At 40.1% G+C, this 19263-nt stretch overlaps 1 protein-coding gene across 1 annotated transcript in view; it reads left to right on the forward strand.

The window, feature by feature from the left end:
- The window catches only part of GMDS (GDP-mannose 4,6-dehydratase), a 583021-nt gene that overhangs the window by 288192 nt on the left and 275566 nt on the right, over nt 1-19263 (forward strand). Inside the window, exon 7 of the mRNA XM_055321890.1 lies at nt 9254-9381. Coding sequence (XP_055177865.1) covers nt 9254-9381 — 128 coding nt within the window. The remainder of the gene's footprint in view (nt 1-9253; nt 9382-19263) is intronic.

Consider the following 19263-nt stretch of genomic DNA (forward strand, 5'->3'; position numbering starts at 1 on the left):
CAGGCCGCAGGAGGCAAGGCCCTGCCAGTGACTTGAGGTTCTGCGAGTAGGTGCGGTGGGACCGCTGGGAGAGCAGAGGAATCCAGGGCATCAGCGAGAGGATGGTCGAGGTGCGGATCATAGTAGGGAAAGGAAGGAAATACGGACTGGGGGGTCTGCAGGAGCAGGCCTGGGAGCTCCCTGCACCCCGAGGGCAGGTCCAGCGCGGCGATGGGATGGACACCACGGAGGGGATAGATCTGAGGGGGGAATAGAAGCCCTCGGAGGGAACATCTGCACATTTTTTTAATCTGAAGTTTTGTTCTCTCCACCCTCTCTCCTGTGCCCCTGGCCGAGCTGTCGGAGCTCAAGCCCGGTCCACTCGTCCCTGTTCATCACCAACTCGGAGACACGACCCAGCAGTTTTCTCCTCTCCCCTGGATCATCTCTCCCTCCAGCATGTGAAGATGCTGCTGTGTCTCCCATCTTGAAATAGAATGTTCTCAGTCTCTCCTCCCTTCTCTCTCGAACCCTCTCACCCATCAGACCTCTGTCTACATTCCTCCGAAGCGCCCCGATCGGGGGTAACCAATCACCTTGATTCCACCATTCTCAGTGTTCGTTTTTCCATCTGTCCCCCGTCTTCCTCCCTGACCTGCAGTTGTGGTGATTAACAACCTCCTGGGCACGCGCTTTCCAGACTTTCCGGATTCTTCCATGCTCTTGTTTTCCTTCAGCCTCACTGCTTCCTCCTCATCTGTTTGACCTCTAGACGTCGTAGTGTCAGTGGATTCAGTTCTTGGACCATTTCTGTTTTCTTGCTCACTTCCCTCTCTTGGTGGTCTCAGCTGGTTTCAGGACTTGAAATACCATCCAGACATCAATGGTTCCCAAATGTGTGCTTTCACCTACACCCTCCTCAGGAGGCCAGACTCATATATTCACTTTGACTCTCGATGAAGACTCACCCTGTCTCATCATGATTTAAATATTTCATGTTTATTAGTTCTCTGATAGTTTCGTCAGCGTATCAAATGAAGAGGGAGACTTAAAATAACACAGTGTATCTATGGGTAAGGTTAGCGTTTATATATAAATTTGTTTTAATTTTGTGGGATTTTGTCTTTGTCAGCTTTGGTTTGTTTGACTAAGGCAGTGGTTCTCAAGGGGGGAGGGGGCAGCTTGTTTCCCCAAGGGAAATTTGGCAATGTCTGGAGACATTTTGGGTTTCCACTGCTGTGGAGGGGGTGCCACTAGCATCTTTTGGGTGATAGCCAGGGATGCTGCTAACACTTTGCCATGCACGGGACGGCCCCAAATGCCAATGGTGCCAAAGTTGGGAAACCTTGAAATAAAGATTTATGATTTTGAATCCTCTTAACTCTCAGTAGAAAAGACATCGAACATTGATGCAAATAATAAAGTAGTTTGAATCTTTCTCTTTAAACACATGTGTATGAATAATTGCCAAAAGGTGGTAGCTGTCCCCAACAAATGCACATTGTGAATGGCCCTCTTGTAAGCCTGAGATTCCTTTAAGCATGCCTGTTGGATTTTGAGTACCTGCAGTTAAATAGTGTTGCTCTTGGCAGGACTCGGTGAGCAAATGAGGTATGAGCTCTCTGATCTCCGCAGTCTGCTCCGTCAGCCATGACCTTCCCAGTGTCTCTTCTTTCTACACCCTGTCTGCATCGAGCCACGGCCCAGGCAGATCCCAGTGGGGTGGCCAGAGACTACCACAGTGGGGGGAATGCAGGGCCCCAGGGCGGAGGTTCATGTGAGGTTCAGGATAAATTGGAAGGATTTCTGTTTTGCAAAGAATATCATCCAAACTGGCTTTGTACTTTTAACTCCAAAAAAATCTTTAAGCCTAAAGCTTTTGGATGAAGCATTGAGCAATGAAATAGAACTTTTCTTAGACAAATTGTGGTCACTTCAAATACTCTTTGGTTGCTGATAGGAATCATGTTGTGTGTACACGCACACGGACAAACGATGAAAACTGCCTCATGCTCATAGCTACTTCGCTTCTTAGGAGTTGGTATAACAGCAGGGCCATAATGAAATATTTTTGAAAAAGAAGCAATTTTGTTTAATGTGATAAGCAGAGTCATCCCCAGCAGGACTTACTGTGTCTCCCTCCTGTTTGTTCCCTTAGTTCCACTTGATCATCATAAGATGTCCATTCTTGCATTTTGTGTGTTATAAAAACAAAAAGAAAGCCTCTATTGAAGTATAATGCATTGTGGTAAAGACTGTGATTTAACGGATAATCTAATTCTTTAATTTTAATAAGGGTGCTGCTAGTCATGTTTTAAAGTTAAATGCTGATAATTTACAGTGTATGTTTATAAATTTTGTCAGTTCTTTTCCTTAGATTTTTGTTTTAGAAGATATCTGACTATGGGAATATTATGTCTATATATTTCATGATTTTATAGCAGAAAGTTTAACAAGGAATACGTATATATGCGCGCACACATACTGATGTAAGGATTAGATGTAAGAACAAAGCCAGGAAATTAGGAATTTGGCTTTAGTTGTTTATCTGAGCTGCCTCCTGTGTGTTGGTGCTGGAATGATCTCACAGCAGGCCTTAATCATCTGTTCTCACAGGAAGTGAGGCCCAGTGTAAAGGGGAAGAACCACAAGACAAGATGATCTTCTGTTTCAGGATTTCATAAGGAAAAAAAAGTATATTTGCCTGATATGTGAAAAAAATCATTTAAAGTAATTATGTTTGAGCCTGAGAAAGAGTACAAGCAAAACAGTGAGACAAATCTCAGGTTTAGTTGTTTATACATACACACACACACACACCCATATATTCATTGAACAGGCGTATTCCATTGAAAAAATATAAAAATCAAAATTTCCTGAATGTCTAGTATGAAAATAAAAATAAACATGTAGGGGTGGCACAATTATTTGCATTGCGTCCAAGATATGCAGAGCAAATAATTTATTTTAATATCTTTATTTCTTTAAATCTGTCTTCATCTTCCTGCCAATTCCCTCCTGCCAGTAGGTGGGGACCTCTAGAGACCCCAAAGCAGTATCAAATCCCATTTACTTAGTGTGATGCAGTGATTTATTTATTTATTTATTTATTTATTTATTTATTTATTTGAGAGACAGTGTGTAGCAAGAGTGGGATGGAGAGACAGAGGGAGAGAAGCAGACTCCCCGCAGAGTGCAGAGCCCCATACAGGCTCCATCTCAGGACCCCCGAGATCATAACCCGACCTGAAACCAAGAGTTGAACACTTACCTGACTGAGCCACTCAGGGGCCCCTGATGCAGTGATCTTAATAACCCTTTAGGTAATGCCCAGCCTCTTTAATTCGAAAGCTTAGCGGGGGCCTTAGACAGTAACAAAGTGGAAGAGCAGAGCATATTAACCTGGGGACCGTGGAAGGGGATAAAAGGTTGTAGGCATTAGTATCTCCTGGCTCCCATCAGAAATAAACGCAAACCCCCTCAGAAGGAAACAGTCATTCTCAGACATGACCTCTGGTTTCCAGCAGATTAAGATAACTAAATATGAACTCTCAGTGTCATCAAACGAACAAGGAAACAAACTGCCATCAGTCAAAATCAGCAGAAAAAAAAAAAACAACAACAAGAAATTAGCCCTCAAGAATTTTAAATATTGGCATTATCAAATTCAGAATATAAAATTACTAAGACATCTCTAAGTAAATAAAATGATAAGTCATAAAAAATAAATGAGCGGCAATAGAATATAAAAATGCTCAGGAAGATTTGAAAAAGAACTAAAGAGAAGTTTTTATATATATGTCTGTGTGTGTGTATATATATATATAAACTATATATATATAATTATATATATAAATTATATAATTATATATAAATTAATTATAAATTATATATAAATATATATTATATATATAAAATAATAAAATATATATAATTATTAAGATAAAGAATTAAAAGGCTGAATTAAAAATATTAGACTGCTGAAGGAAAATTAGCTAGATCTAAGAAAGTTACCCAAACATTGCAGAGCTGGGCATCCTCAGACCCACATGGTACGCTCTGCACACTGCTAACCTCAGCTGCAGCTTTGCTGCTATAAGCTCTTCCCTTGCCTGGTGGCCAAGCAGGCAGCACTAGCTCCAGGCGTGGCTCTTCTTGGTGTCTGCTGCTGATAAAATTCAGGGGCTTCTCTCTCCACCAGGCTCCTAAGGTGGGTTAGCCTCCTTCCGCCCCTCACTGACACTATGGACTGTAGACTCACTGCCTCATCTTACTTGTAGTCCATGGCCTCCATGGTCTTACCACCAAGCCTCAACTACAGGCATCCTCCCTCACCACCTCCAGCCCATTCAGGGCTGTGGGGCAGGCCAGTTGGCTCTCATACTGCTGCTCATGCCCTGTAAGAGAGCCTTGCATCACTGCTTAGTGTATCTTGACACAGCTGCCCCAGGTCAGTCTGGGTGGTGTCCTTAGGAGATTTCTCCAGACTCTCCAGCATAAAGCAGGTTGAAAGCTCCTCCTCTCAATGATTCTTCAATGTACTGTACTTGTTATCCCAAAGGAGCTAGGTTGGAGCACCAAAACTTACCTCTCCCGCCTCTGCTCGCGTCCTCCACTGCACAGGATGGCCACATGCCTGCCCTTCAGCACCTGGGAGAAACTTTGGGTTGTGACCACTCTTGGCTTTTGATACTCTAAAATTATTCAGAAAATTACTTTTCCGTGAAACGTTGTTTTCAAATTTAACTATTGTGGTACAGAATCCTATTTTGAATGATAGGGATGAATATTAACTTTCTTTTTGACTATTTGAAGTAGTGTATTAATCTTTTCCCAGACTTGGGCTAACTGTGGAGAAGGTCACATAAATATGAATGTGAGAGAAAAAGGTCTTACTGTTTTAAAAGATTGATCACAATAAAAATATTCAAGACAATAAACATTTATAACCAATAGAAGTACATTATAATGAGAGAATGTTCTATAGCCTTTGAACTGTAGTGTCTTATTAAGTCCTTAGTATGGATTATTATCCCATTTTATAGATAAGGCAACTGAAAGGTTAAAATGCTTGTTTAAGATAATGGCACTTATAAAAAGAACAGAGTTATTAATAATTCACATAGTGTATAGCCCTACTTCAGTGTTCTACCTCCAAAGCCATGTCCTTTGCCTCAGCTTGCATATTAAAGCTAAAGCCTGTTCCCAGGTCCTGAGATGGTGTTCCAGTCATGGTCTTAGCTCAGAACTCTCCGTGCCCACCCAGATCTATGCCCTGGAGCTTTCCTGTCACTTGAGTTCTTCTTGGAGACTCAGCCTGGAATTTAAATAAATAATACTAATATTTTATCCAGCATATCTTGGTGTTTTTGAAGGTGGTGGTTTTTCTTGTATGCTGTATTGCAAAATGGAAATTCTGTCCTTTTCATTCTCTCAGTGCTAGCAAAACTCACGACCTCAGTCTTAGAACTAAGATTTGACATAAAATCCATCCTAATCTTTCTTTTTCTTATGAATATACATTGATATAGCCACTCTTTTTTTTTCTATGTTAATGAGTTTACATTGAAAGATAACCTACAATGGTTGAAGAAATGTTTATTAGTGCTTTCAGTGTGTAAGTCTGTACGTTTGACTTTGGCTTTTTATTTAAACCTGTTCTCAACCTCAGATTTTCAAAATCAGGGAATTAAGAGACCAAGGCATAAAAGAACTAAGAAATCTGAACTTTTCATTGAGGCTTAATTATACATACTGTTAACATTATAATGTAATAATTATAATACTAGCTAACATTTATTGAGAACTTGCTAATCATATTACCTAGATTTTCTCACTTAAACATCAAATCCACATGTTAAGTACCTGTTATTATCCTTGCTTCACAAATGAAGACATGATGATACTAATTCCTTACATTTCAATAATGATTTATGTTGTCCAGTGTTGTTTCATCTATACTAGCAGACCCTGATTTGACTTGGCAAGTATTTACTCTACTGGTAGTTTACAGAAGAGACTGTAACTTCAGAGCTGTTGAATGGTTGGTGCAAAATACCATATAGTCAGTAGCTAACAGCGCTCGCCTTTGGTCATTGGGCTAACTTTCCATTTCTTGGTCTTCTTCCTAGCTAAGATCTTCTAGTTTAAGGCTCTTCTCTTAGAAATCAAGTATGCATTTAAAATAATTATGAGAGTTCCATTTTGCTATGTGTTATCATGCACAGCCACTTGAATAATCTAATCTGAGGAAGGACACCTCCTACATTATACTGTGTGGTGTCAGTGAAAACAGCCCAGGTGGGAAAGCAAGACAGCGTGGGTCAGGCTCACCTTCTTGTCCTCACTGTTGGGCAGTTTTGCTGAGCCTCTTGTTCTCTACCTGCACACTTGAGATGGTTGGCAAAGTGGCCTCTAAGTCTCACTCTAATATATAATGATTTTATATAGTTATCTCCTAAAAACCTCATTCTTAGATGATAAGGCATAAAAATGAAGAGAGAAAATTTTAAAAATAATAATTTTAAGCATCTCCAAAAATTAATTAGTGAAACAAACGGTAGTAATAATGTTTAAAATTAATCTGAAAATGGAATTTGGAAAACAGATCCATTTACAGTAACATCAAAGAGAATAAAGTGCTTAGGAACAAATTGAACAAAACAAAACCAACTTATTTTCCAGAAACTTCAAAACATTGCTGAAAGAAATTTCAAAAGACCTAAGTAAATGGAAAGACATCCTATGTTCATAAATTAGAAGACATGATATGGTTAAGATGATAGTATTCTTCATGTTGTCCTACAGATTCAACACAATCCCTATCAAAATCTCAGTGGGCTTTTTTGCAGAACTTTAGCAGCTGAACCTAAAAATCATACAGAGGTTCAAGGGACTGAGAGTAGCTAAAACAATCTTGAAAAAGAACAAAGTCAGAAAACTCACACTTCCTGATTTTAAAACTTAACCGTAAAGCTAAAATAATCAAGAATGTGTGACACTATCCTGAGGATAGATAATAGATCAATGAAATAGTACTTGGCGCAGTGCTAGAAGTGATAGCCATTGTCAGAGTTGTTGAGGTCATGATCATTGCAGGGTTCTGATAAGAACTTAAAGACAAAGGCTTGTCCAGAAGCCCCTGCACCAGTTTTGCGTGTCCCTGTCTCACGGCTTAATTAATCCCTCGGTGACCTCACCAGGCGGCTGAGCGCAGGCTGCTTCTCTAGTAGGTGTTTTCTGACCACATCCAGCCACGGAGTTAGCCAGACTTGACTGTTTCTGTGCTTGCCAATCTGTCATCTCACTTCCGGCAGTACTGATTTGTCTGTCTTATTCTCTCTGTGCTACTTGAGAGACGGGGCTGCTGCTTCACCCCCAAGTTTCTCAGCTCAGTGCTCAGTACTTGCTAGGTGCTCAGTCAGTACCGTTTGACCTAATAAACAGTAAGGGTAGAGCCTAGGTAGATTGCCTGAACGTGGTCACATGCTTCCATGGGAGCCCCAAACATTTGCTTACTAGTAAAGAGAATAATCTGAACTGTTCTGTGTTGGGAACTTCATCTAATTATATGGTATCATGAGTTTATCGAGTGTATTTGGAATGATAGTATAGTCCTATTATTAAAAAGAAAGATATCAAGAAATCTACACTTAATTATAAATTTAAATTTAGGGAACCCTGGGTGGCGCAGTGGTTTGGCGCCTGCCTTTGGCCCAGGGCGCGATCCTGGAGACCCGGATCGAATCCCACGTCGGGCTCCCGGTGCATGGAGCCTGCTTCTCCCTCTGCCTGTGTCTCTGCCTCTCTGTGTGTGTGTGTGACTATCATAAATAAAAAAATTAAAAAAAAAATTAAAAAAAATAAATTTAAATTTATTTTTTACAAATTAATAGAGAATAAAAGATTGCTATTGGGTAGTAGCAGATTGAGAAGGGTTGCACTTATTAAATATTTCTTCATTTCGAAAGGCTCATTTTTGAAGGAGCTCTGTGTTTTATAAACTCCCATGGAAAGTTGATACTTTGGATCTCTTAAAGTAGCTGCTAACAGAAACTGAAAATTTAGATTTCCGTGGAAGCCCCGTTGTCATTTTTAATGATGGCATTGGTATAAATGTGTACACCAAATTTTTGTAGTAAGCGAGCTAGTATATGTTTGCACTTGCCCTGGGCCATGTTCTTGCCAAAATTTAGTAAACCTCTTTAGGAAAATTCCCCTTATCCCTGTGCCAGTTTCTCTGGAAGCCAAAAGCTTTCATCATAACTCACCTCCCTGCCTAATCTGCAAAAGAACAAAGCTAAAGTTATTGAAATATGATAAATAATGATAATAATCTATCTAAACTGTATGCAGCCATTATTGGCTTTATACGTGTTATTACCTTGAGAATTTGGCATTACCTGGTGCTTTGTGATAACCTTACCTAGAAACAGAGGCATGGGTAAAATCACCTCAGAAGTGTCTTTTACTGTTGTCCTTCTCTGTAATCTTTTAAAAGTAGGGGCTTTCGTTAAAGACCAAAGAACATAAAACAATTTCACTTCTTTCTTCAATTTATGGTAACTTTCATCAATTGTTTCAAAATATTTATGCAGAATTCAGAAGGCCAATTCTGTACATAGCACTTAAGTGAATTGGGAAGGTGGCATTTCAGTCAGTATAGTACAGAGAAACTTTTGACTTGGAACTGTGTCATAATTTATAATTGGATAGCTTTGCAGGTTTCTAGAGAATGATCACCACTTATTGGCAACCCAAACGCATTTCTTGTTTGTTTCCTTTAAATAGTTATACCCTGTGAGCTAAGTTACTCTCCTCTCCCTTTCCCCATGAGCACCAAAATAGCTTTATTAATAGGAACATATGCTGTTTATGTTCTTAAAAAAAATCAGGGTGGTCTTAGATGTCTGTCTTCCATTCTGGCATTTCCCTTTATACAACCCTTTTGAATTTTCTGTTTAAAAACTGGCATTCCAATAGCTTTTCTTTGGCCTAATGCCTGGGTCGCATATAGCAGCAGCAAATTAGGAATGTTAAGACGTCCCCCAAAGAAAAATGTTTGTTATGAAAGTAGAGCTGATGTGACACTTAGAATTAGAGCTTCTTAACTTATCTAAATGACAGTTAATGATCGTTTTCTTCTATTCTTATTTTAAAGGAGGGGGGAAGAGAATGAAAGACATGCCCAGAGGCTGAGGTTGGGTTTGGTTCACCAAACTGTTAAATGTCAAATGTACTATACTGATAATACACCCTTTTATCTCTTTTTTAGGAGCTAATTTTGTTACTCGAAAAATTAGCAGGTCAGTGGCTAAGATTTACCTTGGACAACTGGAATGTTTCAGCTTGGGAAATCTGGATGCCAAACGAGATTGGGGCCATGCCAAGGACTATGTAGAGGTAGGAACCGACTCATTATGTTCTTAAAAATACTTGTATCAGCTGGTGTTTTCAATGCCAGGCCTCAAGTGGAAAAGCATGACCTACAAGAGGTGGTAGCTTATAAAATTTTCCTAACGTAAATATGTTTAAACTCTTACTACTTTCAGTTTAAAGCTTCACAGTTCAACTTTACTTGGAGATCACACTGAGTGCTCCTTGAATGTGGAAACGTCTCACAATTGTTCTTTTTGTTATTTAAAATGAAGATGTTGGTCATTAATTTGGACGATGGATGAAAAAAATGCTTTTCTTTCCAAAGCCTCTTTCTCCTTCTTGCTTTTTGCACCTTCTCCTTCCTGCCTGCCCAATAGACCTATAACTAACTGTGAAAAATTTTTTTAGGTTTAAAGGTACAGTTCTCAGAGCTTCAGGAAATACTACCTAATTTCAATTTGTATAATCCAAGACTTTTAGATTTACATTATACTACCAAGGTATCCTAAGAGTAATATTCTTAGGGAGCATTTGGTTTCTGGTTATTATCATACACATTTCTTAAAGTACGACTTTGCACACCAATGAATTTTGTTCATTAAGTAGAGAGTTGTTAATAATGATACTTTTGCATAGTACTGTGAATATAGTCAAAGGGAGATTCAGATTTTCACTCTTGGGACTTACATGCACAATAAATTTTGGTTTGGCTTAGTTAGATGTGTTACATGTATAAGTAGTGCCACTTTTCTTTAAGCAAATGGTTATATTTTACCTTTCCATGATCATTATGCTTTTGAGTATCCACGGTGGTTTGAGTATCCACGGTGGTTTCTGTGGCCAGACATGAAGGAGCATGTTGGTAACATTGTCTTTTTCCCTGGAGTCTGCTTGTCCTTGTTTAGGTGCTTACAGATTTCCTGAGTTCAGGAAACTATTTCTGTCCTTAATGATTCCTCTCTGGGAAACCGGATCTGGCTTCCTTGTTCATTGATGCGATTCAAAAAGAAACTTGAACATTTATGAAGGAAAGCAAACAAGTAGTTTACTTGCTAACACAGAGGTTAGTCTCGGCAGTGTTATTATTTTTGTCTATAACAATTAAAAATGTACACTTGAACGCCTAATGCTGATTTATATTATGGACAAAAAGTAGCTCTAATTTTAAATTTTAAGCAATGTAACAATTCGATCATTTCAGTATGTTCTTCTAAGCTGTCATTACAAAGAGCTTTATTAATAGGAACATATGCTGTTCCTATTTGTGACAGTAGACATTTAGATATATTTTAAGCACATCACATTAAAAAATATATAAGGCCTTACTTCCAGAAATCCTAAGTAGGAGAAAAGAGGTGTTATCAATAGATGCTGAGACTGTTTTGTCTAGCCTATATGGCCTAACCTACTTAAAAAATATGAGGCAAGTTTTATAAAAATGAATACATTATTTTTTCAAAAATATCATTCTAGTTCTGCATATACTTAGAGTAATAGAGAGCTAATAGGTATCCTTCTTTTCCAAGGTCTTGTTCTCTAAATTCAGAACCAAATAGATCAAATTTTATTCTATTTATTTTTTTTTGCACCAAGGTAAAAATGATGTTTTTATTGGAACTCAGAAATAGGGGCATCTGGGTGGTTCAGTCGGTTGAGCATCCGACTGAGTTTCTACTCAAGTCATGGTCTCCGGGTCGTGAGATGGATTCCTGCATCAGGCTCCACGCTCAGCGGGGAGTCTCAGAAATAGACTTTGATAGTGCAACAGCATACCAGATGTTAATAATGCTTATTACTGGTTATGTTTATTTTCTTCTTTATATTTCTATGGTTTCCATGTATTTAAAATGAATAAATATAAACTTTTTCAATCCAAAAAAAATCGACATTTTAAAAAATAGGCCAGAAAAAAAAATGTACGACACTATTAAATAAATACATAAGTAATGAGTAAGTCTTCTGTGAGCTCAGTGGAGCTGGAAGGGCCATGCTGCTGTCTCTCCCAAAGTGCTGAGGCTAGCACTGGTCCAGCATGTAGCTCCAACCTTGAAACAAAGGGGCCGCATTTGTTTTCATTTAAAATAAAAGCATTTTATATACATTTTGGCTCAAAGGCTTCAAAGAGGTCTTCCCAAATGCCGTTTTGAAGAGTCTTTGACAAGCTAGTGTCAGTCCAGTGAGCCCAAGAAGCCACAGCATCCATGCAGGAGTAAAATGTTCTGGCCTTTCAGTAAGAATATAAAACTTACAGATTTCATGGAGAAACAGACATATGAAATTAAGTCATTCTCATTGGCATTCAAGACCTGATTTGTTCCACAATACAAGTAGGTTTTGCTGTTAAGGATTCCTCTGGGGTTCAGACAATAACACGTGTTGATGATGTAAGAAGCATTGTATAGTTTCCGTTTATGAGTCCTGAAAGAAATCTGAATTTCTTGATTTCCAAAAAAAAGTGTCATTATTAGGTAAGAATTCATAGTTTGCTGTTTCCATTTTAAGAAATATTACCATCCCTTGCATTTCTAAATGTATTAAAATGAGGTTACCTCACAGACTTATGACTAAAAGTAGATGTTGCCAAAATTAAAATCAACAAGCATAAGAATGAAAAAAGAGAAGCATTGTTTGTTTAAAGTATATCTGCATCGTTGCACTATAATCAGCTTTAGAATAAAGAAGCCTTGGCAAGTGCAGATCAGACAAGTCATAATAGCATCTTATTTACATACGTTTTAATTATATAATCTTCCTCCTTTATACACAAACATTTTGTACTGGTGAATCTTTAGATGAAATGACTTATACTTTTTTAGTTATGGAAGAACTTCCATGATGAGTAGAGAGCATTTGACAGAAAGTGTAGAGATCCTAGTTCTGTCAATGATTTGCTTAGGGTTTTATATCTCAGTTTACCCGTCTGTGAAAAGGGCATAATAACAACCCTGTAAAAAATTAGCACTAATGTGCTGTACATTCGTGATTAGAATCTACCTCTTTCTTGTAAACATTTTTGCAACAGTTTATACAAAGGCATTTCCTGTTGCTGATTCAGGTTCATTAATATCCATTTCTAGTCTTATTTCCTAGATCAAAATGATTCATAACTTAAACTTGAGTGGGTAAGTGGTATTTCAACTTGAAATGAAGAATATAAAAACTATTTTAAACTATATTGTACTTAAGGATAAACAACTTATATGCAGTTACATCTTTTCCAATATTTTATTACAAACATACAGGATTATTGAATGAAGTTTACCATGAACAGCCATATACCCACCACCCAGATTCTGTAACTAACATCTAACAGTTATTGTTGCAATTTGAGAAAAAAATATTACTGTTTAAAAACTACTGTAATGCTGATGGATCAGAGCTCTAAGTACTCAATTTACACAAACACAGGTTATCAAGAATTTACCCTTCTTATGGAATATAGTCAACTGACAATTCAAACTTTTAAAATATTTTTATCTTCTTAATTATATGACACCATCACATTCTGTTTGCATGCATACATCGAAGCAATTCCTAGTATTCATGAGAACATGCTGGGGGCTGCATACCACATTCAGGCAAATTCACGTAGTCAACGTGGTACCTGTAGTGCCTGAAAAGTGCCAAGGAGAGGATATCTAACTTCTCTCAGGGGCGTTGGTCTTCCCATATATCTTCTGTTCAGACCTGCCATGGTCATGGTTCTAGTTGCTACATATGACAGTCTTTTAAACCTCCGCTAAAACCCCGGTAAGACTGCACAATGCTAAATTGCACAAAGGTAAGCAGATTTCTTTATCGGAGGAATAACTTCTCAAAACTTAGGCTAGATGAATGCACTGTGGCCTGATAAGATTAATAAAGGGTTTCTCAAACTTATTTAACTTTGCCACCCTCTTAATAAAAAAAAAAACAAACATATATTGACATCTAGCAATGCAGAGGTGGAAAATGGCACCATATGTTTAAAATTAATGGTAACAGTTTGATTAACAAGGTTTCAGTGTGATCCCACCTTGAAAAAAACTAGCTAGAACACAGCTAGAGCCAAAAATTACTGAGAGGTGAGCTAATTGATAAGGGCTGAACTGGAAGTATCTTAAGTTTTTACCACTCATAACAGGGTCCTTGCTCTTGGGATACATGGATAATCAAGTGACCTAAGTCTGAGCGTTTTCCAAGACACAGCGAAAAGCCATTTAAAAAATATCATGACGTCGGGATCCCCAGGTGGCTCAGCAGTTTAGCATCTGCCTTTGGCCCAGGGCCTGATCCTGGAGACCCGGATCAAGTCCTGCATCCGGCTCCCTGCACGGAGCCTGCTTCTCCCTCTGCCCGTGTCTCTGCCTCTCTCTCTCTCTCTGTGTGTCTCTCATGAATAAATAAATAAAATCTAAAAAAATATCATGTGGTTTTACTGCCAACAACTGACCATAGAGGTGCTCCTGAAGAGTTCTCCTAATTCTCTTTTTTTTTTTTTTACTCTTTTTTTTTTTTAATTACTTATGATAGTCACAGACAGAGAGAGAGAGAGAGAGGCAGAGACATAGGCAGAGGGAGAAGCAGGCTCCATGCACCGGGAGCCCGACGTGGGATTCGATCCCGGGTCTCCAGGATCGCGCCCCGGGCCAAAGACAGGCGCCAAACCGCTGCGCCACCCAGGGATCCCGAGTTCTCCTAATTCAAAGGCAATCCACCGCATGTTCGAATTATTAGGGGAGGATTTTTGAGATTCATCTGAATTTTAATATAATGGTTTCTCACACATACCTCTTTCTTTTCTCCCTCCTCCCTCCATCCATCTCTGCATCCTTCCTTCCTTCTCTTCTTCTTTCTTTCCTTCTTCCCCCTTCTACTTTGTTTTTTGGCAGGGAACATAGATTAATTTTTAAAAGCTAGTTTTAGAAAAAAAATAATAAAAATTGCCAAATGTTGGATGCTCATTATGTGCCAGAAACCTTACTGAGAACTTTACATACATTATCTCATACGTTACGTGCAACAGTCCTTTGGAGATGAAGGAATCGAGGGTGGGGGAGTCCAGGGGATGATCTGCCAGTGCCGCGGGCAGCACCACTCAGCCCAGGCCTGGGACCAGAGCCTTTCTCACAGTCACTAATTCACATCGAAGGGAGGGGAGCCACGACCTAAGCAGGGTGTCTGGCTGACTTGTCATTTCCCAGAGGGAGAAGACAGTGAGCTTCTCTCCGGCTTCTCTTTATAGTCCAGGGGGAAGGGAGAGGCCTGGAGGGGTGGTGTGGCTGAGGCTGCGATCAGATCTTGCCGAATCAGCCCAGAATGTTGGCTCTATTAGGCAAAGATGCAGAGGATACGTTTGGGGGTCGGGTAGTTGAGTGTCCCTCCCTGCCGTCCATTGTCCCCTGCGTGATTAACTTTCCTTAGAGCTGTCGTTCTCCTCTGCTGCTGGCAGGGACCTGCGGAGAGCCACCGAGCTCGGCTGAGGGAAGCCCTGTGCACAGAGCCTGGAGAAGGAGCCGGGCTGCGCCTTCCCTTCTTCCTCACCTGGCAGTCCGCTGCTAGCATTTTGCATCCTGTGGTAATTCACACAAATCTGGAAGAAAAGGATGCCATTTACACTTGTCTAAGACTTTATTTAAGGGGAGTTTATTGTTGCAACAATGTCAGCAAACTGTCTCTATCTTTTTGTTCAGGAGGGTAGCTCCATTTTTTTGGTGTGTTTGAATCCTCTAAAGTGTTTGTGGTGCCAGAATGTGCTCTTTAGGTAAGGCCTCACTTAACAGAAATGTGGAAAGTCCTAGTTGCCTTATTTCCTCTGGCCAGGTCTTGAGTGACTGGGATGACCTCACAGGAGGGGCCAAGCCCCCAGATTCCTGAGACTCTAAGCTCTGTTTAAATTGTCGTCTTCAGTGAATGAAGACTACACCAGCAGAATTTCTAGGATTCACCGGGTTTTCATCCACAGATAGTTTAGAAACAAGGAGGTAGATGCAGTTTTAGATCATGTTTTCAGTTGTATTTTGAATATTTTAAATTGAGCATCTGCCATCAAGCTAGAAAAGTAGTTGTTGGCAAATGTGTATATGTGTGCAGAGAGAGAATGAAAATGAATATGGAGTGGAGTTGCGTATTCAGTAGGTACAGTGCCTGTGGAAATGGATTATGAAACTTTGTGTAAATGCCATTTAAGTTCTAATGGGTGGCAATTAACCACATTAAGGTAGAAACTTGTGCTCCACCCTGACTCACTCCCACTGATGCTAAGTGTCATCATACTGCTGTGGATCATGAAATGGCTGTTTGTACCTCTGAAAGTCATGGTTCTATTTCTGAGAATAGTCTTAGGAAAACAGTGCAAAAAGCCCCCTGTTACTCTTGGGTTATCCCACTTGTTTACGTGCATCTAGGCCGTACATGCATCTAGGCTGTGCCATGAGACCCTGGGAGCCTTCCCCTCCCACCCCCAGTGGGGCCTGCCCAGTCGGCGCCGCTCCTTTCCTCGTCCTGGCCCACCTGCCCTTCCTCACACTCTCCTCCGTCCTCCCTGCTTCTCCGGGTCGGTCATCTCTCCTCTCCTTTCCCCGGTGCTGCCCACTTCGCATCTGCTTCCATCCACAAAGGAAAACTGGCTATTTCACTTTAATAACAAGACTGTTCATGTGATGTAGACGTAATTGCCTCTTATAAAATATGACATCACCTAAATTTAGTGATGATTTTGCCCACAGAAGGTATATATTTCTAATAGTAAATGCTTCCTTTTTACATTAGGACACTCTGGAAAGGACAAACTATTTGCAGGGAAGGTAATCTTTCCAACTTTCATTGTGTCCGTCCCATGCCTAGAAACGCCCATAAATTACTCTCTCTCTCTCTCATGCATGAGCACACAACACACCCTTACACATGCACAGAGTCAAAATCCTCGTTTTGACATTCATTCTAAATTAGAGTACTGTTTGGTTTTATTCTACTTACCTGCTTTATTCACAAGAAATCATTTACTAAAATTACTTGTTCTGTCCCCACAGAGCCGGGGCCTGTGCCCCTTTTCTGTGGCTTTGTCAGACCATTTAAGGGCCTCTTGCTGCCATCAGGAGCCCAGGCTCCAGGTTCCCAGGCTTGGCCTTAGGGGACCCTTTACTATAAGCATGTTTACATCCAAAGCCACAAAGCAGAAAACCTCTTCCAAATAGAATGTTCTGTAAGGCAAAGACATGCATTTTATTTTCTGCTTCTGTGTGCCATGCTAGAGAACATCTCTGCTTATTTTCTGCCATGAAAACATAGCAGTGAAGTCTCAGAGATTCTCCTTATCTTTTCTTTCTAGGTAAGGAAAAATTTTTGAGCTCCTCTGTGAGTGTTGCTGCATTTGCATTTGTAAGATCAGTTATTTCTTTTTCTACCTTTTGAGTAGAAAGTTGGGATACCTGGTGGCTCTGTAGAGCAATTCGATCTGAGCTCAGGGGTGATCCCTGTGAGGGATAACTTGATCTATCCCACTGATTGTTTGCCCAGGGCAGCGACTGTGAGACTAAGAGGCAGATATGGTTTTGGACTCTTTTTGGGAATAGATCCTGTACAGGAATGCAATGTCTGCCACCTTGACTTGCCAGTTAGTTTTAAAATAGGTGATTGACTTTGTTCTGTGTTCTTTACTCTGTGCTTATCGTGGTTAAGAGTATTCAAAAGCCACCGTCCTCTTGGGATCAAATTTCCAAAGGATTTTCCCATGTGGCTTTTACAGTTGTTCCAGAAACTGGAGGTATACATGCAAGCTAAGTAGGCCCCCCAGATGGATCCCATTAGGTGAAGATCCTCTTTTCATTTTAGAAAAGATAGACTGGGGCTTCCACCAAGCCCAGTTAATTTATATAAGTGCAGTTTTACAAAAGCAGAATTACTTAAAAGCAAAACTGAGAACCGCTTGCAAAACTGTCTTTGCATTGTCCGTTTGAGACTCCCATGGAAATTATTAGTCAAGCTCCTAAAGAAAGAGATGGAACTACTCCTTAGTATAGCTTCCCCAGCTGCCTCTCAAAGTCACATAAAATGTTTGAGATCACTTCTGCTTTTTCTCCTCCTATTACGAAGAGAATGGTTAAGTTTAACTCATTACTGTTTATTACTTCCTGAAGAATCCAAGTAGACTGACATCTTTGAGAGCCAAACCATTCTCCACAAACACAGGATGTGATGTGGTTAGTTGTCCAGGATGTCTCTCTCAAGGAAGCTCCTTGAAGGCAGGAGCTGGATTCTATTCCTCTTTATCTTAATCGTGCCTCCCAACATGCGTGGACAGAATGGCAGATGCCCAGCAAGTACCCTCCGTGTTTGACCACTTATTTATACAATTTATAAAAATGAATATGTGTATATGAAATGTGTTTTTTATTCCTCTCATTATTAAAAGATTGTTTTCTAACCTTAGCATGAGATATTCCATACTGACCTTAACTCATTTAGTTTTCAACTGTGGTGGATTTACTTGATTCCAGGAAGTAATGTTTTCAAGTAGCTTTCTCTTGTTGCATGCAGACGGTAAAGGAAAACTACTGAATAGTGCCCATATGTTCTCACACTGTGGTAAGTTGCCCAATTATCTACAGATTCTACTATCATTAGACTTTATTCCTATTTGTAAAAGAAGGATATATGAGCAGATGGAAGCAGCAGAATGAAAGAATGACGTACTGGTCCTGATTTACCAGACACAGTTTTAATAATCACAAAAGTGGCATTAGCTTACAAGATCAAGGGCCCCTCGGTATGACCGGTAATACTGACATCTGCTCGTTCAGAAACCTCTTTACTTGTGTGGTCCTCACTATATTTCCCCTCATTTTTTAAGACTCTCATTTGATAGAGGATTCTTCTAGATAAAGCAGGATTCCCATCACAGATTCTATTGTTTTGGAAAACTTTCACTCTTCCATCCCATCCCCCTTCCTGTCCCACCCCCCAGTCCACTGTATCCCTCCACCCTAAAGCACTCGCACACATACACACACACACACACACACACAGAGCAAGTCACTTTATAATAGGACTTTGTTTTTAAAGACATATAAGGGGCACCTGGGGGACTCAGGGATCAAGGTCTGCCTTTGGCCCAGGGCATGACCCCGGGGTCCCGGGATCGAGTCCCACATCGGGCTCCCTGTGGGGAGCCTGCTTCTCCCTCTGCCTGTGTCTCTGCCTCTCTCTGTGTGTCTCATGAATAAATAAAATCTTTATAAAAAAAAGACATATAAAAGGTAAAGATTCTTATAAGGAGTTCTATGATAACGGCTGTAGAAAACCTACATAAACCGTGCAGCTAGCAGAAAAGAAAAGTATTCCACGGTATCTTTTTGGGTTCCCCGAGTGTGTAATTTCATTTCCTCCCCTGGCCGCGCAGATCCCTGTTCCCAGGTCCGTCCTCCAGCCTCTGAGTCACCAAGTGGAGAGGTGTGCTTCCGCCCCAGGGGCGATGGTGTGTGGGTTGCCTGGGTGGAGCACGGAGGAGGCAGGTTGCATTCCAGGAAGGTGACCGAGGCCCTTGCCTCTTGGCCACTCTGTCACCATGTACACACAATACAAATACTCATCCTGGGTGTGGCACCAGCTTCTCTCTCCTTGCAAAGATCAGAATCCCAGAGGCTTCGTGGTTTCATATGTCTTTTTCTTATAGTATCTCCTTTGGGTCAAGAATTACTTGCTGATTTTCATTGGATCTTAAATTTCAGGTTTGAAAACAAAATACAAAGAGCTTTCACCAGACCGTTCTTTTAACCCCCTGAAGGTTATCCTCCTGTATTTGTGTAGTGCTTTATCATTTACATCTTTGGATTCAGTTCTCCCAAAAATCTCAGTCAGTGATTAGGAGAGCAGGAATTATTATTTGCATTTTCCATATGAAAAAGCTGGCTTTGAAAAGCGATACCC

The sequence above is a fragment of the Nyctereutes procyonoides genome, unplaced genomic scaffold (genome assembly GCF_905146905.1).
Source record: "Nyctereutes procyonoides isolate TBG_1078 unplaced genomic scaffold, NYPRO_anot_genome, whole genome shotgun sequence".
NCBI lineage: Eukaryota > Metazoa > Chordata > Mammalia > Carnivora > Canidae > Nyctereutes > Nyctereutes procyonoides.